This window comes from Oryctolagus cuniculus, chromosome 4, assembly GCF_964237555.1.
Source record: "Oryctolagus cuniculus chromosome 4, mOryCun1.1, whole genome shotgun sequence".
NCBI classification, from domain to species: Eukaryota; Metazoa; Chordata; class Mammalia; order Lagomorpha; family Leporidae; genus Oryctolagus; species Oryctolagus cuniculus.
The window spans coordinates 123828032-123855990 of NC_091435.1; the positions used below are offsets into that span (position 1 = coordinate 123828032).

Sequence of the window (27959 nt, forward strand, 5' to 3'; positions counted from 1 at the left end):
ATTTTTTCAGATTTCCTGAAAAAGTATTTGATCCTCATATTTGAAAAAATTTCCACTTGGTACAGAATAGCAGGTTGACTGATTCTAGCCTCCATCCCTGTATTGCTACTTTCAATACCATTGTCTTCTTATTTGCACTGTTTCTGATGAAAAATCTCTTGTAATTATTATCTTTGTTCCTCTCTATATAATATGTCCCCCTGCCACCCCAGAATGTTTAATTTTTTATTTTTTATCATTGTTTTTGAGCAATGTATTATAATGTTTTTGGTGTGCTTGGTTACTTCCACTTGCTCCTTAAATATGTAGGTGTATATTTTCATTAAATTTACAAGACTTTTAGTTATTATTTCTTGAAATACTTTTCCTGTCTCATCTTCTCATCTGTCCTTCATGAATTCTCATTATGCACATATTAGGTCATTTGAATTTGTCTCATAGCTCACCAATGTTTTATCTATTTATATATATTTTTTGGATCTCTTTTCTATCTTGTTTTATTTCAAAAGTCTTTTTATTGCTTTTACTTAAGTTCACTATACTTTTCTTCTGGAGTGCCTAATCTGCCATTAATCTAATCTACTATACTTTTCATTTCAGACACTGTAGTTCTCATCTCTACTTCAGTTTAGGCCTCTTTACATTTTCCATGTATCTATCTAAAATGGTCAGTTTTTCCTTTGGCTTCTGGACATCTGGAATATAGCCATCATAACTACTTTCAATGTCCTTGTCTGTTAATGTTAACATCATACCTTTCTGGACCAATTTTCTTTCTTCGATTTCATTTAAAATTTTCATTATGAGCTCCACTTTCCTATTTCTTTCCATGCATAGAAATTTTTGTTTGAATGCCAGATATCATGAAATTTACCTTGTTAGGTGCTGGATATTTTTGTATTCCATGAATATTCTTGATTCTTATTCTTGGAGGCAGTTAAGTTTCTTGGAATTAGCTTGATTATTTTAGGTTTTCTTTTCAAAACCTATTAGGCAGGATCAGATCAGCATTTCATCTAGGGCTAATTATCCCAAACTAATGATGTAAGACATTTCCCTAAGTACTCCACCCAGTTCCCTGAATTGTAAGTTTTTCAGTCTGGCTGGTGCAAACAGGCATTATCATTGGCCATATGTGAGTATTCGGTATTCTTCTCGTCCTTTCATAAGGCCTTTCCCTAGTGGTGGGTAGTTTCGCACATGTATGAACTGATCATATACATCTTCGAAGGGGAGTAAATCTTTGTATATCTCCAATATTCTTCCCCAGTGCAGCTCTCTTCTATGGACACTATCCTGTAACTAGCCACCTTGACCTCCTGGAACTCTCAGCAGGGTCTTTTCCACTCAAAGAATCTGCCAGGCTCAACCTGGTTACCCTCTCCTGGCTTCATGACCTGGAATTTCTTTCAAGGTACTAAGATACCGCAATCATGTTTGTCTCCCGTTGCTAAAAATCACTATCCTTTGTCATCTGATGTTCAATATCTTGAAACTGTTGTTTTCTATCTTTTCTTCTGTCTTTTGTTTGTTTTAGGTAAAACAGTAAATCTGGTTCCTATTATTCCTTGGCTCAGTGGAGATGTTTTGGACTTTGTATTTAAATATATGAAGTTAATTCTCAATTCATTTCCTGGATGTATAACCTTGACAAATTACCTGACTTCTCTGAGTCTTTCTTATTTACATGCAAAAGGGGAAATAATGTCATGATGGTTAAGTTACATTGTTGGAAAGCATTCAGCATAAAAGTTGGCATATAGTAAATTACCAATGGAGATTATTTTTAGTACCTATATTAATGGCTTATATTAGATGATATTTGTAGGTGATTCTAGATGACATTTTGGGGACTTTACTAATTCAGTTTTATTTTATTTTATTTAATGAACATAAATTTCCAAAGTACAGCTTATGGATTACAATAGCTTCCCCCCCCCATAACTTCCCTCCCACCCACAACACTCTCCTGTCCCACTCCCTCTCCCCTTCCATTCACATCAAGATTAATTTTCAATTATCTTTATATACAAAAGGTCAATTTAGCATATATTAAGTAAAGATTTACTAATTCAGTTTTAAAAGTTGCATGGCAACTTAAAATTTAAAAAAATTCAAACCCTCAATATTATTTAAGCCTTATTTTTTATTTTTTATTTTTATTTATTTTTTTTGACAGGCAGAGTGGACAGTGAGAAAGAGAAGCAGAGAGAAAGGTCTTCCTTTGCCGTTGGTTCACTCCCCAGTGGCTGCTGCGGCTGGTGCACCGCGCTGATCCGAAGCCAGGAGCCTGGTGCTTCTCCTGGTCTCCCATGGGGTGCAGGGCCCAAATACTTGGGCCATCCTCCACTGCACTCCCGGGCCACAGCAGAGAGCTGGCCTGGAAGAGGGGCAACTGGGACAGAATCCGGCACCCCGATCGGGACTAGAACCTGGTATGCCGGCGCCGCAAGGCGGAGGATTAGCCTAGTGAGCCGCGGCGCCGGCCAGCCTTATTTTTATTTTTAATAAATAATATATATTATATAAATAAATTTTGTATTTTATAAATTATTCTTTTTAACCTTATTAATAGTACATTAAAACACATTAGAAATTATTAGGCCATTTGGCTCTTCTATTTTGAAAAAATTGTGAGTTTTTTTTAATTTCCCTTCAAAACTGGAATTCACTACTTTTTGAAGTAATCCCTGCATTTTCCCTAGCAATCCAGTTGCTTTAGCCAGAAAGTAAGGTTTTCTCTGTTTTAACTATTGGTTTTTAAAAAGTTTTATGTACCATTTAAAATGAGGTCAATGTTGCACTTCTAAAATGTTATCGTGATAATGATCTAAGAAAATATTTAAAATTTTTTCATTGCACTAAAAAGTGCTGGTCAATGAGTGATATGAATTGATTACATAAACAGTCGGTTATGGGAGATATTTTAATTACAAAATTCCAACTGAATAGTGACAACATTGTGCATTTGGAATCAATTTTAAAGATTCAGCATGCACATTAATTTGCTTTCTTCACATCAAAGCAATACTTGAAATAAACAAAAATCTATGGCAATTAGTAAATATGTAGTTTTTAAAAATGTGCCATCCTTGTTGCTTAGCAACTATTGATCTTATTATGGGCTTTTTACAATAATTAAGCACAGGCACAAATTGCTATCTACTTTTTGAATGCTAAAAGCATTTATGAAGTTTATTCTAATATGTGTATTATATATTTGTAAAGGGAACATTTCATTCCTACGCAAAGGCACAGTGACCCAAGAAACAGATGACAATGTCACATTAGTGATTCTCCTTTCTCATGAGAGGACTTTTAGAGAACTTTTTATTCATAGTCTCAACAGTGAACACAGCCAAGAATTAATAATCATTCTTTGGCTTTACTGGATTTTGACTTACTGCTAGCTAAAGGGTAACATTTTTAACATTATTAACAAGAAGTCATGTGCTCTAAACAAAGTGAAATGGCCATTTATATTATAGAAAATTATATATGCCAAAAATATATTTTTGATATAATAAATATATTAGAAAGAGATCATGGTCTTAGTAAGGATGTAGAGGATTTATATAGGGTTAGTTTTACCATCAAATTGACTTAATAGGATATAGCAAGAACATAAATGCTTTTATGTGGTCAGATGCTAACACTAACTTGTTCTACTGTTTGTGTTACCCCCTCATCAACAGGGTACAGTGAGCTTGAATACTGGAGTAGATCATATAGAGATTCTGCCTCGGGGGAGTGCATCTGGGACCCTCCATGGAGTGTACACATGGAGATGGGGAATTTGTACACACCAAAGGGAGGAAAGTTCACTCCATTTGGCTGAGAGAAGGAGCTTAGAAGTTTGAGAAGAGGGAAGGATTGCTGGATGTCTACCCCAATTTTTTCCAACAGTGAAGTTTGAGTCAAAGATGAGACATTTATAATACCTCTTGATCTATATCAAGAAACTTCTCTCCAAATGGTTGCTTTAATCCCAGCTCCATAGAAGGGTGAGAGATTACTTCACAAAGACCTTTACCACAGTGCCAAAATCAATCTACCAATTGGATGGGTAAAAAACAACCTCTCATTATTTTAATTTGTATATTTTGGATTGCTATGTGGGTTGATCATCTTTTCATATTTTAAAAATGAATTGTTAAGAACAGCAGGAGTAGGTAAGAGCAGATGAGCCAACTGAGTACACCAAGGCTAGTAAAAATTAGAAAGAATTAAAGAGCACAGGCCTCCATAACTCCATGCTCTTGTGCCTCCGTTCCTCTTTCTGCCATCTTTCTGGGCCAAAATGGTGGTGAGCGTGAATGTTCTGGCCGATGCTCTCAAGAGCATCAACAATGCCGAAAAAAGAGGCAAGTGCCAGGTTCTTATTAGGCCAAGCTCCAAAGTCACTGACAGGTTTCTAACTGTGATGATGAAGCCTGGTTACATTGGTGAATTTGAAATCAATGTTGACCACAGAGCCTGGAAAATTGTTGTGAACCTCACCTGTAGGTTAAACAAGTGTGGATTGGCCAGCCCCAGATTTGATGTACAGCTGAAAGATCTAGAAAAAATGGCAGAATAATCTGTTTCCATCCCACCAGTTGGGTTTCATTGTACTGACAACCTCAGCTGGTATCATGGACCACGAGGAAGCAAGACGAAAACACGCAGGAGGGAAAATCTTGGTATTCTTTTTCTAGGGATGTAACAGGTGCATACAAATAAAAGCTCAGTGGACACACACACACACCCAAACAAACAAACAAACAAAAAAAAACAAAACCAAAAAACCCCATAGGCCTTAGAGAAGAAGGAAACAGCCTGTGCTGAAGAAGAAGACACTTATAGCAACTTTATGCCATGTTCTCAAATTTTATTTTTGTGCAGATGGAACCATTGTTACAGTGCTCATTTTTATTATAGCCTGACCATGCACCGTGAAGGGCAAGGGAAGGAAAATTGATTTATAGAGGCTGGTACTCATTGAGTATCTCTGAAGACTGGAAATGGAAGTGACAAATTTAGAATTGATCTGAGACAGCAACAATATTTAAAAGGTTTCAATCTGTGAGATGGCAAAATGGGGGATTTCTAAGGAAGATTTTAGTTTTAAGGTGACACTGCTTATTACTCAAGGTCACAAGTTATAGGATCCAGTGTCCAAGGAGAATAGTCTGACAGTGAACAAGACTGTCAGGACTCCAGTCAAACAATCTGAATCTAGAACTGGCCAGATCCTGTTCTAGAGGAAAATATAAGACACAGTAAGAAAACCAAGACAGAAGACCAGTGCTAAGCATTGATACCAGTTGGGAAGGAAAGGAGTTCTGCAGGCTTCAGCTCAGTAAACAGAATAGGGCCAGGGGTCAATCCAGGACTACTGGAAACTTATGGGAGGGAGAGGATGGCTGTTGCCTCAATGACTAGAACTGTACATGCTTGAGAAGGTAGGGACTAATAATTTTTAACTGTTATTTAATGAATATAATTTCCAAAGTACAGCTTATGGATTACAATGGCTTCCCCCCCATAACTTCCCTCCCACCCCCCACTCTCTCTCCCCTTCCAGTCACATCAAGATTTATTTTCAATTCTCTTTATATACAGAAGATCAGTTTAGTATTTATTAAGATTTCAACAGTTTGCTCCCACACAGAAACACAAAGTAAAAAATACTGTTTGAGTACTAGTTATAGCTTTAAATCACAATGTACAGCACATTAAGGACAGAGATCCTACATGAGGAGTAAGTGCACAGTGACTCCTGTTGTTGACTTAACAAATTGACACTCTTGTTTATGGCGTCAGTAATCACCCGAGGCTCTTGTCATGAGTTGCCAAGGCTATGGAAGCCTTTTGAGTTCGCCGACTCTGATCATATTTGGACAAGGTCATAGTCAAAGTGGAAGTTCTCTCCTCCCTTCAGAGAAAGGTACCTCCTTCTTTGATGACCTGTTCTTTCCACTGGGATCTCACTCGCGGAGATCTTTCATTTAGGGTTTTTTTTTTTTTTTTTTTTTTTTTTTTTTTTTTGTCAGAGTGTCTTGGCTTTCCATGCCTGAAATAGTCTCATGGGCTTTTCAGCCGGATCCAGATGCCTTAAGGGCTGATTCTGAGGCCAGAGTGCTGTTTAGGACATCTGCTATTCTATGAGTTTGCTGTGTATCCCATTTCCCATGTTGGATCGTTCTCTACCTTTTAAATTCTATCAGTTAGTATTTGCAGACACTAGTCTTGTTTATGTGATCCCTTTGACTCTTGGGACTAACAATTTTTAAATATCACTTGGGGGCAAGTGTTTGGCCTCATGGTTATGATACCAGTTAAGATGCTGTGTCTCATCAGGGTGCTGGCTTGAGTTCAATATCCAGGTTCCTGACCCCAGCTTCATGCTAATGCAGACCTTGGGAGGCAGCAGTGATGGCTCAGGTGACTATATTCCTGCTACCCACATGGGAGATCTGGATTGAATTCCTGGCTCCTGGCTTTGACCTCGGCCAGTCCCAGCTGCTGCAGGCATTTGATGAGTATATAAGTGGATGGGAGCTCTATCTCTGTTCCTCTACTCTCTGCCTCTCAAATAATATATAAAATACTATTTATATTATTTAAAATTATGGAATGAATATGTATTTATTGTATGTATTTCAATTGCTTTGAAAAATCTATGCAATTTTTTTATTCTCCAAGAATAAATATTTCTTTTTATATCATAACAAGCTAAATCTAAATGCTTATTCAATTTTAATTTGCCAGGATAAATATTTTCAAATCTTCATAACTGAATAATTTTAAGTCATTTTCTATTCTATTATCTTTCTATAATATAAGAGAGGCAGAGAAGTTGTAAGAATTAATTATTTTCTAGATTAAAAGAATGAGATCAAAAGTAGATTCTAGACTTGTTGGGAAAAAAACATTTAAGAGTAAATTAATATTTAAGAGTAAACATTAAGGGCCAGCGCTGTGGCGCAGGGGGTTAACGCCCTGGCCTGAAGCGCCAGCATCCCATATGGGCACTGGTTCAAGACCCGGCTGCTCCACTTCCAATCCAGCTCTCTACTATGGCCTGGGAAAGCAGTGGAAGATGGTCCAAATCCTTGGGCCCCTGCAACCATGTGGGAGACCCAGAAGAGGCTCCTGGCTCCTGGCTTTGGATCAGCGCAGCTCCAGCCATTGTGGCCAACTGGGGAGTGAACCATAGGATGGAAAACCTCTCTCTCTCTCTGCCTTTCCTCTCTCTGTGTAATTCTGACTTTTAAATAAGTAAATAAATCTTTTAAAAAAGAGTAAACATTATACATGAGAAACAAAGGCTATATTAACTTTATAAGATTAAATTATTTTTAAAAATTCCCATGATATTGGTAAATATTTTAGAAAGGACGCAAATCATAAGCACATTTGGTCTGGGAAATTCCAGAAAGAATTGAAAGTATACATAGAAGCAAAAAATCTACCTGGAATAGTCTGGCAAGTAGAATTTTTAAAAAACAAGACATATGCTGATAAAAGCCGATCTACTATTACCTTCTCCCTCCAGTTATCATCACTCAGCAGCTTCTGTCTAAGGGTTTCCTGCAGCTGCTCCATGTTTTTCTGATGTGAAATCAGCATCAAATTCCTGAAAACCATAAACCCGACAAATGAGTCAAGACTCACCCCAACACTCCTCCTAAGTTGCAGTTCCTGGCTCAGAAAATATTATTTCACAGCTTAGTCTGCTTATTCATTTAGTCTTTTTATTCTCATATATATATATATATAGGTGTGTATGTGTGTGTGCTACTATATACCTTTTTTTTTTTTTTGACAGGCAGAGTGGATAGTGAGAGAGAGACAGAGAAAGGGTCTTCCTTTTTGCTGTTGGTTCACCCTCCAAAGGCCGCACGGCTGGCACGCTGCGGCCGGCGCACCACGCTGATCCGAAGGCAGGAGCCAGGAGCTTCTCCTGGTCTCCCATGGGGTACAGGGCCCAAGCACTTGGGCCATCCTCCACTGCCTTCCCGGGCCACAGTAGAGAGCTGGCCTGGAAGAGGGGCAACCGGGACAGAATCTGGCGCCCCGACCGGGACTAGAACCTGGTGTGCCGGCGCCGCTAGGTGGAGGATTAGCCTATTGAGCCGCGGCGCTGGCCACTATATACCATTTAACAATTAACAGGGGCCGGTGCTGTGGTGCAGTGGGTTAATCCTCTGCCTGCAGTGCCAGCATCCCATATAGGTGCCGGTTCTAGTCCTGGCTGCTCCTCTTCAAATCCAGCTCTCTGCTATGGCCTGGGAAAGCAGTAGAAGATGGCTCAAGTTGTTGGGCCCCTGCACCCACATGGGAGACCCAGAAGAAGCTCTGGCTGTTGTGGCCATGTGGGGAGTGAACCAACGGATGGAAGACCTTTCGCTCTGTTTCTCCCTCTCACTGTCTGTAACTCTACCTCTCAAAATAAATAAATAAAATCTTTGAAAAAAAAAAAACAATTAACAGCAATTCTCAAACATTGCATGCAAAGTATTTTTTCAGGCTTAATTTTTGCTTACTTACTAAGTGTCAGTTATTTTTTATTTTGGAAATGGCAACAACATATGCAGAGTCAGAAATATAAAAAAATGTTGTGTGATTCAAAAAAAGTATGACTAAATTCTAACATCAGATAATATTGTTTCTTAAAAAGATGAATATACAAAGGAATATGCCATAAAATCAATATCTATTAACAATTCCTGTTGATTTCTTTTTCTTTTCTTTTACTTATCTCAAACACAGATAGGAACAAACCAAATTAAGTAGGGTAAATGTCAGGGATGTGGTATAGTACAAACAATATTAGAAATTAGAAGACACAAAAACACTTTAACATTTTAATCCACATAACTAGTTGTTTGTGATCCTCTGGGTGGAAGTAAGGATGGGAGATTCATAAGAAACTTTCACAGGGGCACTGAAATTATCACTTTAAATACTATGCTTATTGATCAAGTTTCCTTCTCCTTGGCACAGTCATCAAAATGTGCTCATTGATAATCACCATGACTATTTTCTGTGTATGTGATTCCTTTCTATCTCTCACTCCTTCTTCTGATTCCTTCGTTTTCCATCATCATTCTCTTCTTTTTAGCTCTGATCCCTTTTCTTATTTCATTTATAACTGTTAGGAAACTGGTGCAGTTTTAGCCAGGTGGCTGCATGGCCCAGCTACCTGAGCCAGGCTCCACCCCCATCCTAATGGGATTTGCTGCTCCTGCTTCCCTGCTCGCCCTCAGGCAAAGTTTTAAAAGGGCCTGTTCCTGAACACGTGTTCTCTCGGTCCTTCTCTCCTGCGCTTTCTTGGCCTCTCTTGGCTGCTCTCCTCCTCTCATCTCTCTTCTCTCTCCTCTGTCTCTCTCTCTTACAGTCTCCTTCTCTTTTTCCTTCGCCGCCCCTTCACTCCGGTCTGTAGGGTGTTCCCCAATAAACCCTTTCCCTTACTCCGGTGTCCGGTGCACTTTGTGACGGCTAACATTAATATATAACAATAACCATCTGTTGGAAATCTGCACCCTAATGATCCATTAACACCAAAGATTCCAGACAAGAAAAACCAAACTCATCATTATGTCTTGAAATCTTTCCTTTACTCCTGATTTCTGAAAATCTGCAATGATGAAAACCTTTGGCTGGAAATCCTGGGTCATCTCTGACTACTCCTGTTCTCCTGCATCATCCAGTAGCAGGCTCCATGTATTCTGCTTCCTTCGTGTTCCTCAAACTATTTTCTCCTTTCCTTTCCCACTACCAAAAGACTTGCTAAGTTTCTTGACTTTATCATTGTCAATGATATGTAGACATTGTCTATGACTATATATTGTCATAGACAATATTCAGAATTTTTGAGTTCTAGTCTAGTCACACTCAGAATATTATTAAACATTTTCATTATACATTGCCTACATTTCTAGGTCAGAAAGTTTTAATGACATTAACACAAGAACACACATTTGACTAGGTAACCCAGATATTAATACCATTTGAGGAAAATATATTGAAAACGACAAAACTCTCAAACTTCTGTTTCCAGAAGTATGTCAGACTAAGTACTCTAACAACTTTCCTACTGAAAAATAAATAAAATCCTAGTTAAGATGCAAAGAAAATACCTTAAAGTTCATCAATGTGCTGCATAAAAATTGAGAAATATATGGAGAACAAAACTCAAGTGAAGAACAGATAAAGATTAACAATGGCAAATAGTAAAATATTAATGAAATCTGTAGATTAGTTAATGGTGTTATAGTAATGTTAATTTCTTAGTTTTGAAAGATATACCACAATTATAAAGAGTTGGTTAAATGGAAACAGAAACTCTGTAATATCTTTGTAATTCTTATGTAAATCTAAAATTCTTCCTTTTTTTATATTTTTTTTCTTGTTTTTCTTTCTTTATTATATATTTTTTTAGTGGACAGTGAGAGAGAGAGACAGAGAGAGAGAAAGGTCTTCCTTTGCCATTGGTTCACCCTCCAATGGCTGCCACGGCCGTCGCGCTGCAGCCGGCGCACCACGCTGATCCGAAGGCAAGAGCCAGGTGCTTTTTCCTGGTCTCCCATGGGGTGCAGGACCCAGGCACTTGGGCCATCCTCCACTGTACTCCCAGGCCACAGCAGAGAGCTGGCCTGGAAGAGGGGCAACCGGGACAGAATCTGGCGCCCCGACTAAAATTCTTCTAAACTGCAGCTTAAAAAATGAAGTGAAAGGAAGAACCCCGACAGTAAGCTCTGTACTGAAGCCTTGAAGATACTTTCTGAAGCTAATGAACTTGACTTCAAATTTCACAGCCATGAAGGGTACAGAAGTGAGAAGACTCTCTTAGAGCTGGACCTCAAAGAATCACACAGGTAGTACATGAGTGGAATTCGAACTGCCCGTTTACATAAAACACAAATAACATCTCCTCTCAGGAGACAACAAGGAAATTACCTGCTTCAAATTTTGTGCATAAGTAGAGGGGAAAATTCTAATTTCCCATGGAATTTGTAAATACAAACGCATGTTTGCATTCTGAATTCACACTACCTAAGTGATCCAAAAAGTTTCATGCTGAGAACTTAATTTAAAATGGTGTAGGGTTCATCTTGCCTCAAGGTGATGGCTAGGAAAAACACCAATATTTTGTTTCCTATAGATAAAGTTTTAAGACTTATGGGTTTAGGGCCAGCACTGTGGCATAGTGGGTAAAGTCACCACCTGTAGTGCTGGCATCCCATATGGGCAACTGGTTAAAGTCCTGGCTGCTCCACTTCTGATTCAGCCTCTGCTATGGCCTGGGAAAGCAGTAGAAGATGGCCCAAGTTCTTGGGCCCCTGCACCCGTGTGGGAGACCCAGAAGAAGCTCCTAGCTCCTGACTTTGGATCAGCACAGCTCCAGCTATTGAGGTCATTTGGGGAGTGAACCAGTGGATGGAAGACTTCTCTCTCTTCTCTGCCTCTGCCTCTCTGTAGCTCTGCCTTTCAAATAAATAATTTTTTTTTTTAAAAAAAGACTCATGGGTTCATAAGAAAAAAAATTCCCAAAGCCATTTTTCAAAAAGTCAGTAAAAGGAAAAATGAGCAGATACAAATGACAGCAAAACTGATCTCAAATCCCAAAGATATTAAAATTTCAGAGGCAGAATATGAAAAAAGGGTATTTAATTTAACGTATTGGAAAAAAAGAGAAGATTAATTAAAACGATCAGTGAAGTTTGAAAAAGCCAGACTGAACTTGTAGAAATGGGAAAATACAACAAATGAAGCTAAAACTCAGGGGATGATCCATCCTATAGCAGATTATCTTAGCTGAAAGAGAACCAAAAATCTGAAAGGCAATTCAGAGAAATTAAACACAGTACAGTACTGAGAGCAAACAATAAGGCTACTATAAAAGATGAGATATGGAGGGCAGAATGAAAAAATTTCATAAGTAATGAATAGAAAAAGAGGGAGGAAGAAATATCTGAGGGGAATAGTTCAGATTGGTGAAAAACACAAATCCACAAATCCAAGAAGCCCCAGTGGATCCTAAGGAAGATACATAAAAACAAATCTAACATCTGTGCACCCCATAGTGAAAATGAAAAATACAAAGTTAAAAAGATTTAAAAGGTAGCTGGAGAGAAAAGGCAGATTATCTTCAAAGGAACCCAAATACAATGAAAACTATTCTCAACAGAAACAAAGACAGACAAAATACGGCAAAACATGTTCAAAGTCCTGTGACAAAATAATTATCAACCAAAAATTTAGTACCTTGCAAAACTATTTTTCAGAATGGAGTTGAAATAAAGACATGCTCAGATAAATAAGACCTGTGAGTTTACCACCAGCAGGGACCTTAATTAAGGAACTTCCAAAGAATATGCTTTGCAGGAAGGACTAAGGTCAGACATGCCAGGAGAAGCGGAGAACACAGACACTGGCAAACACAGGCCAGGAGGGGAATTCTGGCCTGGATCAGGGTGGCAGTACAGGGCCCCTGGCTCCGATAGGAACCATGCGCTTCTGTTTTAATGCTCTGTGGCCATCAACCTCAAATCCTAATATTTTACTTTTGAATCTGTGTTTTGTAAGTGAAACTCGATGTAATAATATAGCATGTCTTGGGTGCTTGGGTCCTCAGCTACAACACAATCTCACCTCCTGCCACTTCCCTGCTTCCCCTGGATGGTTCTCGGCCTCCTGCTCCCCTGCCCCACTAGGGACTTGCTGCCATCCTCCGCTTTGGTGGGAAACTGGGCCTAGGCGTAGGCATGGGGTAAGGATCAGTATCTGTGAGAGCCAACTTTCACTTTCTGATATGATATTGCTCTGCCTGAGGGAGAAGATATTAAAAAGCAAACCAAAGGGGCTGGTGCTGTGGAACAGTGAGTAAAGCTGCTGTCTGCAGTGCCGGCATCCCATATGGGTGAGTGGGCCGAATCCTGGCTGCTGCACTTCCAATCCAGCTCTCTGCTATGGCCTGGGAAAGCAGTGGAAGATGGCCCCTTGCACCCATGTGGGAGACCAGGAAGAAGCTCCTGGCTCCTAGCTTTGGATCAATACAGCTCTGGCCATTGCAGCCATCTGGGGAATGAACCAGTGGATGGAAGACCTCTCTTTCTCTCTCTGCCTCTGCCTCTCTGTAACTCTGCCTTTCAAACAAACAAATCTTTAAAAATAAAACAAACCAAAAACCACCACAATAGGTTGAGACTGAAAGAAAGGAAAAAAGCTTCTTTCTCATTTTGTACTGAGTTCTGAAATTCCGTAGTCAGCCTGTGTGTAGGTAAATGTAAACAAATACCATGTGTACAAAATAATAATTTTGATCATACATAATTAGTGGAGCTAACAAAACACCAGAACTAGAATGCCAGACAAAATGTAGGCTGTGTGTCAGGAGGCAGCTGTGAGAGGAAAAGCTGAAAGGAAAAGTTTGGGGAAGATATAATATGCATATATTAAAGAATAGGGAATAAACAACTATATTAATATTAGGCAAAGTAGACTTTAAGACCAAAGTCATTGAGGCAAATAATAAATTTAGTTTAATATGAATATTATGAACTTAAATGTTCTTATCAAAAAAGTCTCAAAATAGATAAAAGTAAAACTTGATATAACTATAAGGAGAAACAGTCCTATCAACATCATAGTAGTAGAATCTAACACAGATCTCTGTTATATGTAATTCAATTTTGGACTACCACAGATGGCCATGGAAATACACACCACACAACTCCATGTGATTGGCCTTTTTGTAGCTGTGTAATATCATAACCTGGGGTCAGGCAGAAAAGTAATTCCCTAAAGATGCAGAATATTTAATGAAAATAGTAACCGTATGCACAACTAGTGGAAAAATTAATTATTATTTTCAATCTCATATGGAATTGACCATATATTATGCCAAAAAGTACATTTCAGCAAGTTTCAAACAATTGTTATGCTATAATCCTGCATTATCCAGTATGACAGCCACTAGCCTCATATAGTTAGAGATGTGCTCCTCAGTATAAAACACCAGATTAAAACTTTAGGAGCCAAAACATCTAAAATAGCTATGATAACTTTTAAAAATGATTACATATTTAAATGAAGTTTTGGATGTATTGGGTTAAACAAAATACATGATTAAGATTGATTTTACCTGACCTTGTGATGTGGATCAGCGGGTTAAGCCAGTACCTGCAATGCTGGCATTGCATATTAGTGCTGGTTTGAGTCTTGGTTGCTTCACTTCTGATCCAGTTCCTTGTTAATGTTCTTGGAAAAGCAGGGCAAGATGGGCCAAGTACTTGGGCCCCTGCTGCCCATGTAGGAAACCCAGATAGAGTTCCAGGCCCTTGGCTTTGTCCTAGCTCAGATCCAGCCGTTGTAGCCATTTGGGGAATGAGTCAGTAAATGGAAGATATCTGTCTCTCTCTCACTCTCTCTGTCTCTCTCTCTCTCTCCCTGTAACTCTGCCTTTCAAATAAATGAATGAATAAATAAATCTTTAAAAAAGATTGATTTTACCTGCTTAGTTTTACCCTTTTAATGTGGTAACTAAAAAATAAAAAATTATAAACATGCTTTACATTATGTTTCTACTTATAATTTATATTTTGTGAAAAAGATATTAGTAACAAAAGATAAATAAAATATGCTCATGTATTTCTAAAACATTTTTAAAGATTTATTTATTGGAAAGGTAGAGTTACAGAGAGAGAGAGAGAGAGAGAGAGAGAGAGAGAGAAAGATCTTCCATCTATTGGTTCACTCCCCAAATGACCACAACAGCTGGGGCTGGACCAGGCCGAAGCCAAGAGTCAGGAGCTTCATCCAGGTTTCCCACATGGGTGCAGGGGCCCAAGGAGTTGGACCATCTTCCGCTGCCTTCCCAGGTGCATTAGCAAGGGGCTGGATCAGAAGTAGAGCAAACGGGACTCAAATGGGTGCCCGCAGAGGGTTCCAGCATTGCAGGCAGTGGCTTACCTCACTATGCCATGACACTGGTCCTTAAAAAGTTTTCTAAATGTGTAACTGAATGACTCATGGGGCAAATAAAAGAATACAGTGTTTTTAAATATACCTAGAATTGAACAATAAAGAAATTGCTACATACCACAACCTACAGAATATAGCTAAAGCAAATAGAAAATAGAAAATAAATTGTGCTGCATGCTAGAATACAGTCCAGATGAAAGAATCAATGAATGATTTTCAGCTACATGTAACATCACAGACAAATAACAGGAATATAATATTGAGCATAAATAACCAATCACAGAATACTATATAAAGTATGATTTTGTCATTATGAAGATAAAAGGTATGCAAATCTAACTTTTTTTTAGGAATAGAAATATACAAGTATAGAGAAAATCAACAACACAACGGATGTTATCTATAGGATTTTATAGATGCTCTTTGTTTAATAGATGGGTTCAGGAATTCCCCCCCCCCTTTTTTTTTGACAGGCAGAGTTAGTGAGAGAGACAGAGAGAAAGGTCTTCCTTTTGCCATTGGTTCACCCTCCAAAGGCCGCCACGGCTGGCACACTGTGCCGATCCGAAGCCAGGAGCCTGGTGCTTCTCCTGGTCTCCCATGGGGTGCAGGACCCAAGGACTTGGGCCATCCTCCACTGCACTCCCAGGCCACAGCAGAGAGCTGGACTGTAAGAGGAGCAACTGGGACAGAATCCAGCGCCCCAACTGGGACTAGAACCCAGTGTGCCGGCGCTGCAGGCAGAGGATTAGCCTAGTGAGCCATGGTGCCAGCAGGAGTTTCCCTTCTAATTTCAGGTTGTTGAGAATCACAAAATGCAGGTTGGTCTTTACTTCTGAGGAAGGACAGACTTGGATGCCACTGGGGGAGAAATCGATAGAGACTTCAAAGCTAATGGTACAGTTCTTTTTCCTAAACCAAGTGGTTGATATACATATGTTCATTATGTTAAACTTCTTTACACTTTAAATCTATATAAACTTTGTATGAATCCATATTTATGGCTATTTACATTGGAACAGTATTGACAAAGCCTGAACACAGAGCAGAATGGATACGTGCAGGAAAGAGAAGGTGATGAAGAACTGGGCAGGGCAGTCGCGGTTCTCTTTGCTGAGTGGTGAGGGTGAGAGTCCTCTATGGACAAGGCAGTGTCATCCAGCTCTGGATATACAGAGGTGAATTAGTAAGGCAGGGTCACAGGGCAAATGGAGCACAGAATCCAACAAATGTAAAAAGAAGATTGATCTTTTCAAGTATATGACAGAACCAGTGGACTCTGATGTTTGCACAGCAATCTCTAGGCTGAAGAAAAGGAAGCAAAGCAAAAGAAACCAAGAAAAAGAAGAGTATAAGTAGGACCATATTCAAGTCACTTGTGGCTTTCCATCAAGGTCCTGGCTGTTCTTGTCTCCTTTGCAGATTCATCTTCTCAAATGCAATCTAGATGCTGACCACTCCCAAATTTTACCTCTAGTTCAGATCTATTGCCTTAGCATCTGCCTTATGTATCCAACTTCCCTGCCTGTCTCCTATTCCCAACCCTGAGAGCTCCACTTTACTTTAGAAATATCTCAAACTTAAATTGTCTCAGTGGCTTTCAATAATAGAGCTTGTTTTTTTTTTTTTTTCCCTTTTATTATGATGTGTCATCTGCTGCTTTGCTCCACATTTTTATCCAGGATACAGCTCAAGGAGCAAATTCTTACCTGGGAATGCTGTTTTTGCGGCAGACAAAAAAAGAAAATTGTAAAAGATGGGATCTCTTAAAACTTCTGCTTAGAATTGGAGTATACCACTTCTATCACTGACATTTGGAAGAACAAGTCAGTACTCGAGTGACCTGGCACCAGTGGAGTCTGCCCTGACTCTGACAGCCCTGTGGAAGCCTAGCCCAGAGAAGAGTACTCCTGCTTAGACTATGGATTTTTTTCCCCCTAATTTCCCAGTTCAGTTTTCACCATGGTTCATGGCTTTCCTTTACAAGCAAGTTATGCTTCTTTTTCATTATCCAGCTTGGCCACATCAGAAGAGAACATTGAAGATTGCTCCCTTTTGGGAAACACACAGCGTTCTCAACTTCCTTCTGGTCCAAAGATGATGTTGGGAGGGGATGCTCCTTTGTCTCACGCTTGTCTCCCTCACCTCCAAGGTAATCAGTAATCAGTGACTTGCTTTCTGTCATTTTGGACTGGTTTGCATTTTCAGATCTGCTCATCTATCCATGTATGAATCACTCAGATTTTTTTTTTTACTTAGCATAACTATCGTTAGATTCATCCATGTTATTATACATGCTGTAGCGATAGTTCTTTCATTTTTGTTTCTGAGTAGTATGCCATTGTACAGATAAACCACAATTTTTTTTATTCATTGTTGATAAATAGGTTATTCACTGTTGATGAACATTTAGGTTGTTGCACACATTTCAACCATTACAAATAAAGTTGCTATCAATATCTATATACAGCGGCCAGTGCTGTGGTTTAGTGGGTAAAGCCACCACCTGTGGTGCCGGCATCCCATATGGGCGCCGGTTCAAGTTCCAGCTGCTCCACTTCTGATCCAGCTCTCTGCTATGGCCTGGGAAAGCAGTAGAAGATGGCCTAAGTGCTTGGGCCCCAGAACCCGCATGGCAGACCTGGAAGAAGCTCCTGACTTCTGGCTTTGGATCAGCCCAGCTCCAGCCGTTGCAGCCAATTGGGAAGTGAACCAGCGAATGGAAGATCTCTCTCTTTCTTTCTCTCTCTCTCCTTCTCTCTCTGTGTAACTCTTTCAAATATATAAATAAATCTTTTTTAAAAATCTGTGTACAAATTTTTGTATGGACATGTACTTTTATTTCCTTTGAATAAATATGTAAGAGTGAAATGGCTGGGTAACAAAGTACATGTATATTTAATTTTTAAAGAAACTTCTAAATTGCTTTCCAAGGAAGTTGGACCATTTTACCTTCCCACCAGCAGGGTATGAGAGTTCTAGTTCCTCTATATCTTTTTTTTAAAAAAGATTTATTTTTTATTTATTTGAAAGACAGAGTTACAGAGAGAGGTAGAGACAGAGAGAGAGGTTTTCCATCCGCTGGTTCACTCCCCAGATGGCTGCAATGCCCAGAGCCGCACCGTTCCGAAGCCAGGAGCCAGGAGCTTCTTCCGGGTCTCCCATGTGGATGCAGGGGCCCAAGGACTTGGGCCATCCTGTGTTGTTTCCCCAGGTGCGTTAGCAGGCAGCTGGATAGGAAGTGGTGTAGCGGGTGCCCACTCGAACTGGTGCCCATATGGGATGGCAGTGCTTCAGGCCGGGGCTTTAACCTGCTGTGCCACAGTGTGGGCCCCTTCTCACTATGGATTTAATTTGTTTTTCTCTTACAACAAGTGATACTGAGCATCCTTTTATGTGCTTATTAGCCATCTTATATCTTCTTTGGTGAAGTATCTGCTCAAGTCTTTTGCTTTTGTTGTTGTTGTTGTTACCTTCTTTATCTTCATATTACTGACTTTCAAAAGTTCTTTATATATTCTAAAAGCAAGTCCTTTATGAGACACATTTTTGAAAATGTATTATGGGGACCAGTGCTATGGCACAGTAGGTTAATCCTCTGCCTATGGCACCGGCATCCCACATGGGCACCAGTTCTAGTCCCGGCTGTTCCTCTTCAGATCCGGCTCTCTGCTGATGGCCTGGGAAAGCAGTAGAAGATGGCCTAAGTGCTTGGGCCTCTGCACCTGCATGGGAGACCCAGAGGAGGATCCTGGCTCCTGGCTTCAGATTGGCCCAGCTCTAGCTATTGCAGCAATTTGGGGAGTGAACCAGTAGATGGAAGACCTTTCTCACTGTCTCTCCCTCTCACTGTATGTAACTCTACTTGTCAAATAAATAAATGAAATATTTTTTAAAAAAAGTATTATAGCTTGTCTTTTCATTCTCTTAATAGTGTCTTTTGAAGAACAACTTTTTCATTCTGATCAAGTCTGATTTATCAGGGTTCTTTTTCTTCATGGATTGTGCTTTTGATGTTGACTCAAAAAAAGTCTTTGCCTAACTCAAGGTTACAGAGATTTTCTTCTGTTTTCTTCTAGAAGCTTTATGGTTTTATGTTCAATATTTGGCTCTATCATATATCTGGTATATATTTCAAAGCATGAATCAGAGTTCATTTTTTGCCATTGGTTAACAACAACTGTCATTTTGCCAATGAATTGCTTTGGCTCCCAAGTAGAGAATGAATTGACTGTGTTTTTATTTCTGGGTTCTCTATTTTGTTCAAGTATCTTTTCCCCCAAATTATAAATGTCCTCATTCTGGAAAATCTTACTTACTGTTAGAACTGCAGAAGATTTCCTTTTGGTGTTTTTTTGTTTGTTTGTTTGTTTTGTTTTGTTTTTGACAGGCAGAGTGGACAGTGAGAGAGAGAGACAGAGAGAAAGGTCTTCCTTTGCTGTTGGTTCACCCTCCAACGGCCGGTGCACTGTGGCTGGCACATCACGCTGATCCGATGGCAGGAGCCAGGTACTTCTCCTGGTCTCCCATGGGGTGCAGGGCCCAAGGACTTGGGCCATCCTCCACTGCACTCCCTGGCCACAGCAGAGAGCTGGCCTGGAAGAGGGGCAACCGGGACAGAATCTGGTGCCCCAACCGGGACTAGAACCTGCACACCATCTTTATTATTTGTAGATGCACAATTAATCTTGAAATCAGATGGGGACTTTGATTTTTTGATAATTGAAAAGTTTTTTTAATGTTATTTTGGATATTCTAGGTCCTTTGCATAATGTTGAATCCAAGTGTTGATAGTAAATATCCTTTTCCTGGTCTTGATCTTAGGAGGAAAGCATGTAGTTTTTCAATATTGGGCATGATGTTATCTATAGGTTTTTGAAGATGTGTGTATTAGTTTGATGAAGTCACCCTCTAGTGCTATTCTCTTAAGATTTTTTAAAAAATTATGAATAGATGTTTTTATCAAGTAATTTTCTGATTCTATTGACATAGTTTTTATAGTTTAACATATTTAATATTGATTTTAATGTTAACACAATCCTATATTCCTGTGATAATTTTATTTTATTCATGATTTATTTCCTTTTTATACTTTATCAGATTCAATTTTCTAAGTTACTTAGAATTTTTGTGACTATGCTCATGAGGGATGTTGTTCTATTATTTTTCTTGTAATCTCTGTCATGTTTAAGTATCAGGGTAGTGCTGGCTTCACAAATTAAGTTGTGCATTATGTTTTATTATCCAATTTTCAGGAAGAGTTTGAGCATAATTAGTATTGTTTCTTCCTTAAATGCTTGGTGAAATCTAGTCTTGAAATTTTCTTTACAGGAAGATATTAAAACTACAAAATCAATTTTTTTGAAAGACACAGGGCTATTCAGGATATCTATTTCTTCTTTAATCAGCTTTGAGTCTGTGTTTCAAAAATAAGGTTCACTTCATCAGAGTTGTTATCAAATTCAATGATGTAAGCTTGTCATAATCCTTTATTATCATTTTAATATCTCAGGAATCTACAGTAATGTCACCTTTATCGTTTCTGATATTAGCAATTTAGAATTTTTTTTTTCCTGATAAGTCCACCTTGAGACTTACTAATCTTACTGATCTCTTCAAAGAAACAGACTTCTGCTTCCTTGACAGTCTCCTTTGTTTTTGTTTTCTATTCATTAGTGCTCAGGTATTCTTGACGTACTTGCTTACTTTAGATTTTATTTTGCTATTTCTCTATTTCATTAAGGTAGAAGTTGAATTTTTTTTTCACATTTACTGCTATACATTTGCCCCTAAGTTTTGTATTAATGGCATCCCATAAATCTTAATATTTTCATTTTATTTAGTGCAGAATATTTTCTAATTTCTCTTTTGATAGTTTACTTGACCACTGTCTTTAGAATTATTATAAGAGTTGATAAGTGTTTAGAGAGTTTTCCAGAGACTTTTTCTGTATTTAATTTCTAACTTAATTACACTGTGACCAGAGAATACACTTCATATGATTTGAATCCCTTGAAATTTGTTTGACTGTGTTTCATGGCCCAATTAAATGGTCTATCTTGGTGAATTATCTGTATATCCTCTGGAGAGAAAATGTGTATTGTACTGTTGGGAGTGAAATGTGTAAATTTAAATTAAGTGAAGTTGATTGATTATAAAGTTTAAGTCTTCTGTAACTTGACTAATTTTTTCATCTGCTCGTTTTTACCAATTTTTGAGGGAGAATTATTGAAATCTCTAACAATAATTGAGGATCTGTCTACTTCTTACAGTTCTACATTCAGATTCATAAACATGTAGTAAGTTCTCCTGGTGAATGAAGTGAACTTCTTTATTTCTGATAATATTTTTGTTCTTAAATATTTGTCTGATATTAATGGACCCAATCTAATTTTTTCTTTTTAAATTAGGGTCAGCATTATATATACTTTTCCTTTCTTTTAACTTTAAACCTATTGTATCTTTATATTTAAAGAAGTTTCCTGTAGACAAAATGTATCTATCTGGATCTTATTTTTCATTTATAATCTGATAACCTCTGCCTTTAGTCTGTTAATACTTAAATAATTGATATTTAATGTAATTATTGATATGGTCAGACTTAAATCTATCACTTTGCTGTTTTTTTTTTTTCTTCCATTTGGGTCATCTGCTCTTTGTTCCCTTTGCTTTCTTTTTCTGTCTTCTTTTGGAATTTGTACATATCTTATCTCCTTTGTTGGTTTATAACTGTAATTCCATTTAGTTTTCATATAGTAGATGCTATAGGGTTGATAGTAAACATCTTTAACTTACCACAGTTGTGTTTTGCTAAATAATTACCAACATGGATGTTCACATCAGAAACTGTGAACATGTTAACTTTTTTGGCAAAAGAGACTTTGTAGATGTGATTAAATTAAGGATCTTGAGATGGACAAATTATTTAGCATTGCCTGGATGGGCTCTAAATGAAATTACAAGGGTGGAACCAAAAGGGAGGCAAGCGGGTTAATGTGTGGGGAGGTGACATGATAATGAAAGCTGGATTCAAAGGACTAGGAGCTAATGAAAGCTGACATCCTGTAAATGTTGGAAGAGGTAAGGAATGTGTTCTTTTCTTGAGCTTCTGAAGGGAACCAGCCCTTTTGGAATCTTGATTTTGTAATAGTAAACTTGACCAAGATAGGGAACAGCAGTCAATGGAAATAAAGTAGAGCTTTACCTGGTTTTCAAAATTTCAGGGTAGTACAAGGGATGTGGATGGCCGTACACTTGTTAGGAGTGGCCAGACAGCAGAGTCCTGGCAATATGATCCATTCTATTTCTTAAAACCGGATCCTGTTTGAAAAGAGTTCTTACTGATAGAGAATTCCAATGAACATTTCCAGATGGTGCCTGTTTATGCATTAGAAGTTACCTTTTCTATAAAGGAGATGATGCTGAATATTTGAGGTGCTTGAATTTCAGTGTCCTGGTGATAGTTACAACGTTGAAACTATGAAAAGTAGAACCTATTCCATATTCATTCCTCTAATGGGCCCAGTACAAATCACTGCTGTTATATGTAGCCTTTCAGAACACAAAATGTAAAAGGGTAGTAGATTATGATGGCTAAAATATATTAGGCCAGGTTTCAAACAATGTGAAGGAAGTGATTATTCACTGAATTTTCAAAGAATTATTAAGTTTGATATGGTACTTCCACAAAGTATAAATTGCTAGAAAAACATGACTGTGCATCTGTGATGGTAATTTTGCTTGATATCATGGTTACAGAAATTAGGAAGGACTTTTATATCTCTTTGATTTCCTGCTGAGCCTCAGTTTCTGAATCTAAGAAGTCTTCAGTGTAACTCTTTAATGGGACAAAGCAGGAAGAATAATTATATGTGACATTATACATACTCACTGTTCTTGATTAGAAGGGAATGGGCAGTGAGTAATGTATACAGAGACGATTATATGTGTGAAAAGATAATCCTGATTCCAAAAATAAAAGCCACACTTGTATAGTACGCACACATGGAAAGGCTCACACATTGTTAAAGATTACAAAACCAATTTAAGATGCTGATAAAGAGAGAGCAATCCTGTGTTGAAAGACTCTAAAAGGGCCAACTCGGACTCTAGTAGGACTCTTTGCCAGAAATCTAGATGAATTACAAGAAATAAAACGTTAATTGTAAAGGCATAGGCCACATTTTTTTCTTGTTATAAAAAGCTGAAAATGTGCAGCTGTTCAGCCATCTGACTTCCTCTTCAGAACCAGTTCTAGCGATGTCAATGCTTTAGAATTATAGGAAATAACACAGATTTAAGTCTTAAATTTGAATTTTACCAAGACTCTAACAAAGAAGATCACTATTAGAATCTGGGAGTTTGCATTCTACTCCCAGCTCTGGTTTTGTCAGTGATAAACTCTCTGGGCCTGAGAGAAAAACCAGGAACTAACTCCCCAGTTTTAAATCCTGTAATCAGTTGTTCGACTGGAATTCAGTTGATTCCCATCTAGCCATCCATCCATTTATTGAGCATCTATTATATGTCAGGCACAATATTAGGCTCTGGGATACAATGATTCTTGTTGTTTCTTCTTCTTCTTATTTTTAAAACACCAACTTTCCCTCTAGGGATCTAGAATCCTGGTACTTACCACTCGTCTTTTTTTTTCTTTCTTTTTTTTTTTTTTATTTATTTGAAAGATAGAGTGACAGAGCCACAGAGAGAGATATCTTTCATCTGCTCGTTTACTTCTCCAATGGCCACAATAGCCAGAATTGGGTCAGGCCAAAACCAGGAGCCTGGAACTCCATCCAGGTCTCCCACGTGGGTGGCATGGGCAAAAGTACTTTAGCCATCATCTGCTGCTTCCCAGGCACATTAGCAGGAAGCTGGATTGAAGCAGAGTAGCCAGGACTTGAACTGACACTACCATAAGATGCAGGCATCACAAGCAGTGGCTTAACCCACTGCACCATAACGCCCACCCCTCTTTCTTATTGATTCTAGATATATGTTGTTATAATTCCTTTGTTTTTAGAAGAAATAAAGACTTGAGTGGTAGATGAGCACCTAAGCTGACATAATTCATAAGGGAGAAAGCCAGCTCAAGCTTATGCCAATGCAGGGCTCTCTGTAGTATGGGGTGCTGCCTTTGCTTTGCATATCTCAGAGGGAGTTGTGGCTGCCTGTGACATTGTACCCTGAAATTTCACTGATATTTTAAAAAATAACATTTTTGGAACTGGCCCAATAGGCAAATTAGGATTCCACTCACAGTTAAGAGTATTTATTTTAACAAGACTTAAAGGGAAATGAGAACTCAATTTTTTATTTACATGTAAAAGATCTAAATTCTCTTAATTGTATTTAAAAATGTAGCTGCAAACAAATGTCAAACCATGATGCCAAAACAACAGCTTTAAATCGTGTTTCGCAAGTTGTTCTTTTAGAGATGTCCTCACGTTGTCAATCAAAGAGATAATTTTGATTTACCACAACTCTTCCCTCCATTAAAAGCAGTAAGTATGTGATATCACAAGAAGTTTGGCAAGCCTCTTATTCTAAGAGCTGTTGTTGGATAGCAAATCAGAGAAAGAGGTGAGTCTTGGGGGGGGGGACTGATAAGTGTTATTATTTTAGAATAATACATTCATTTCATAATTCATAATGCTTTAAACAATAGGGTAGCATCCAAGTTGAATTATTCCAAGGATGAATCTTTATAACTTTATGAGTAAAGCAGATAATATTGAATCTAACAGATATTTATTGAATATCTATGTGGCCAGTGTAGGATATAAAAATTAATAGGATATGATGCTTTAAGGGGTTAGCAAATTAAAGAGGTAAAAACAAAGGGAACCAGTATTACTTTCTGAGTAACTGCAGCCTACTAGGTACAATATCAAATGCCTTAACATTTACCAGGACATAGCTATTGTCAATATGCTCATTTTACAGGTATGGAAAAGGAGCTTTGAAGAGATTACGTTGCTCAAGCTTGACACTGGTCAAGCTGAGATTCAAATCGATGTTTGCCTCAGTCCAAAGTCCAGTCTTTTTACACTAATCCACACTATCACAAGGTGACAGCATCTATACATTGCTTCTGAATTCTTTCTCGTTTCTAATACTAGACACCTCTAATCACTTGCCACTGGGTCTGGCTTTCATGAAACTATGAAAGCCTTATTAAAGTCAATAAACACTGAGTTTCTCTTCTTTTAGAAAGCGGTTGTGAAATGTTTTTATTCTGTTTTCAATAGAAAGATCCAGTTCTACTTTTGATTTGCCAAAGCCCTGGAGAGCTGAAGATGCCATCTCACAGTGACTGAGTGAATGGAAGAACCCTGCAGGCCTCGGTGGGTAGGAACTGGAAGGGAGGGAGAGAGGACACTAAGTAGGTAGGCCAGGTTTTTTTCTGCTTCCTGCAGGGCTGTTAGTCTCCTGAAGAAGTGTTACAACACAGTTGAGAAAGAGAAATCACACTCAGTGAAGCTCACCAAACTTAGCCCTTGCACACAAATCCTGAGGGAATTGTGCCAACTGTAGAGAAGGGAATATGAGTTACAAGGCCAGACATGACAGAGCTTGATTTCTGTCTTTGCCAACAATGTGACCCTGGGTAAGAAATTTGGCCTGGGTTAACCTTGGCGTTCTTATATGTAAATATGAGAAATGACAATTGTTTTCTAGGTGAGGGCCACAGCTCTACCATGCCAGTGCCTTTGTGAACATTTGAGAACGCTTTCTCCACTGTGTGAATTAGAAAAAAAGTGCTCCCTCTAAGGACAGTCTATTCAACAAATGGTGTTGGGAAAACTGGATTTCCACGTGCAGAAGCATGAAGCAAGACCCCTACCTTACATCTTACACAAAAATCCACTCAACATGGATTAAAGATCTAAATCTATGACCCGACACCATCAAATTATTAGAGAACATCAGAGAAACCCTGCATGATATAGGCACAGGCAAAGACTTCTTGGAAAAGACTCCAGGGGCACAGGCAGTCAAAGCCAAAATTAACAATTGGGATTAATCAAATCGAGAAGTTTCTGTACTGCAAAAGAAACACTCAGGAAAGTGAACAGGCAACCGACAGAATGGGAAAAAATATTTGCAAACTATACAACCGATAAAGGATTAATAACCAGAATCTACAAAGAGATCAAGAAACTCCAAAACAACAAAACAAACAACTCACTTAAGAGATGGGCCAAGGACCTCAACTGACATTTTTCAAAAGAAGAAAATCCAAATGGCCAACAGACATATGAAAAAATGTTCTGGATCACTAGCCATCAGGGAAATGCAAATCAAAACCACAATGAGGTTTCACCTCACCCTGGTTAGAATGGCTCACTTACAGAAATCTACCAACAACAGATGCTGGCGAGGATGTGGGGAAAAAAGGACACTAACCCACTGTTGGTGGGAATGCAAACTGGTAAAGCCACTATGGAAGTCAGTTTGGAGTTTCCTCAGAAACCTGAATATAACCCTACCATTCAACCCAGCCATCCCACTCCTTGGAATTTACCCAGAGGAAATTAAATTGGCAAATAAAAGCTGTCTGCACCTTAATGTTTATTGCAGCTCAATTCACAATAGCTAAGACCTGGAACCAACCCAAATGCCCGTCAACAGAAGACTGGATAAAGAAATTATGGGACATGTACTCTATAGAATACCATACAGCAGTCAAAAACAATGAAATCCAGTCATTTGCAACAAAATGGAGGAATCTGGAAAACATTATGCTGAGTGAATTAAGCAAGTCCCAAAGGGACAAATATCATATGTTCTCCCTGATTGGTGACAACTAACTGAGCACCTAAAAGGAAACCTGTTGAAGTGAAATGGACACTATGAAAAACAATGATTTGATCAGCCCTTGTCCTGACTGTTGAGAAACAACTTACTAATTTATTCCTTTTAGTATTTTTTTTTTGTTCTACTTAATACTATTTGTTGAACTCTTTAATTAACACACAATTATTCTTAGGTGTTTAAATTTAACTGAAAAGTGACCCCTGTTAAATATGAGTGGGAATAAGAGAGGGAAGAGATGTACAGTTCGGCACCTGCTCAATCGGACTTGCCCCAAACGGTAGTTAGAAACGTGCCAGGGGATTCCAATTCAATCCCATCAAGGTGGCATGTACCAATGCCATCTCACTAGTCCAAGTGATCAATTTCAGTTAACAATTGATCACAATGATAGGATTAAGAGTCAAAGGAATCACATAAACAAGACTAGTGTCTGCAAATACTGATAGAATTAAAAAGGAGAGAATGATCCAACATGGGAAGTGGGATACACAGCAGACTCTAGAATGGCAGATGTCCTAAACAGCACTCTGGCCTCAGAATCAGCCCTTAAGGCATTTGGATCTGGCTAAAAAGCCCATGAGAGTATTTTAGGCATGGAAAGCCAAGACATTCTGGCAAAAACAAAACAAAACAAAACAAAAAAAAACTAAATGAAAGATCTCTGTGAGTGAGATCCCAGTGGAAAGAACAAGCCATCAAAGAAGAGGTACCTTTCTCTGAAGGGAGGAGAGAACTTCCACTTTGACTATGGCTTTGTCTAAATAAGATTGCAGTCTGTGAACTCAAGAGGCTTCCATAGCCTTGGCACCTCATGATAAGACCCTCGGGTGATTACTGACGCCATAAACAAGAGTGTCAATTGTTAAATCAACAACAGGAGTCACTGTGCACTTACTCCCTATGTAGCATCTCTGTCCTTAATGTGTTGGACTATGTGAATTAACGGTATAACTAGTACTCAAACAGTACTTTACACTTTGTGTATCTGTGTGGATGCAAACTGTTGAAATCTTTACTCAGTATATACTAAATTGATCTTCTGTATATAAAGATAACTGAAAATGAATCTTAATGTAAATGGGATGGGAGAGGGAGCGGGAGATGGGATGGTTGCAGGTGGGAAGGAGGTAATGGTGGGAATAGCTGCTCTAATCTAAAAGTTGTAC

General features: G+C 38.5%; 1 protein-coding gene, 1 long non-coding RNA gene and 1 pseudogene across 12 annotated transcripts in view; 2 read left to right on the forward strand and 1 right to left on the reverse strand.

The window, feature by feature from the left end:
- LEKR1 (leucine, glutamate and lysine rich 1) overlaps positions 1-27959 on the reverse strand; it is a 221482-nt gene that overhangs the window by 36392 nt on the left and 157131 nt on the right. For all 11 annotated transcript variants that reach the window (XM_051818730.2, XM_070072606.1, XM_051818732.2 and 8 more), the window contains one exon: positions 7528-7621. In XM_051818730.2, the coding sequence (XP_051674690.2) occupies positions 7528-7621 (94 nt within the window). The remainder of the gene's footprint in view (positions 1-7527; positions 7622-27959) is intronic.
- Positions 3750-5117, forward strand: LOC127482880 (small ribosomal subunit protein uS8 pseudogene; annotated as a pseudogene).
- Positions 21613-27935, forward strand: LOC138849354 (uncharacterized). The gene is made up of 3 exons (XR_011388101.1): positions 21613-25043; positions 25224-25319; positions 25654-27935. It is a non-coding gene; the product is annotated as an uncharacterized lncRNA (long non-coding RNA).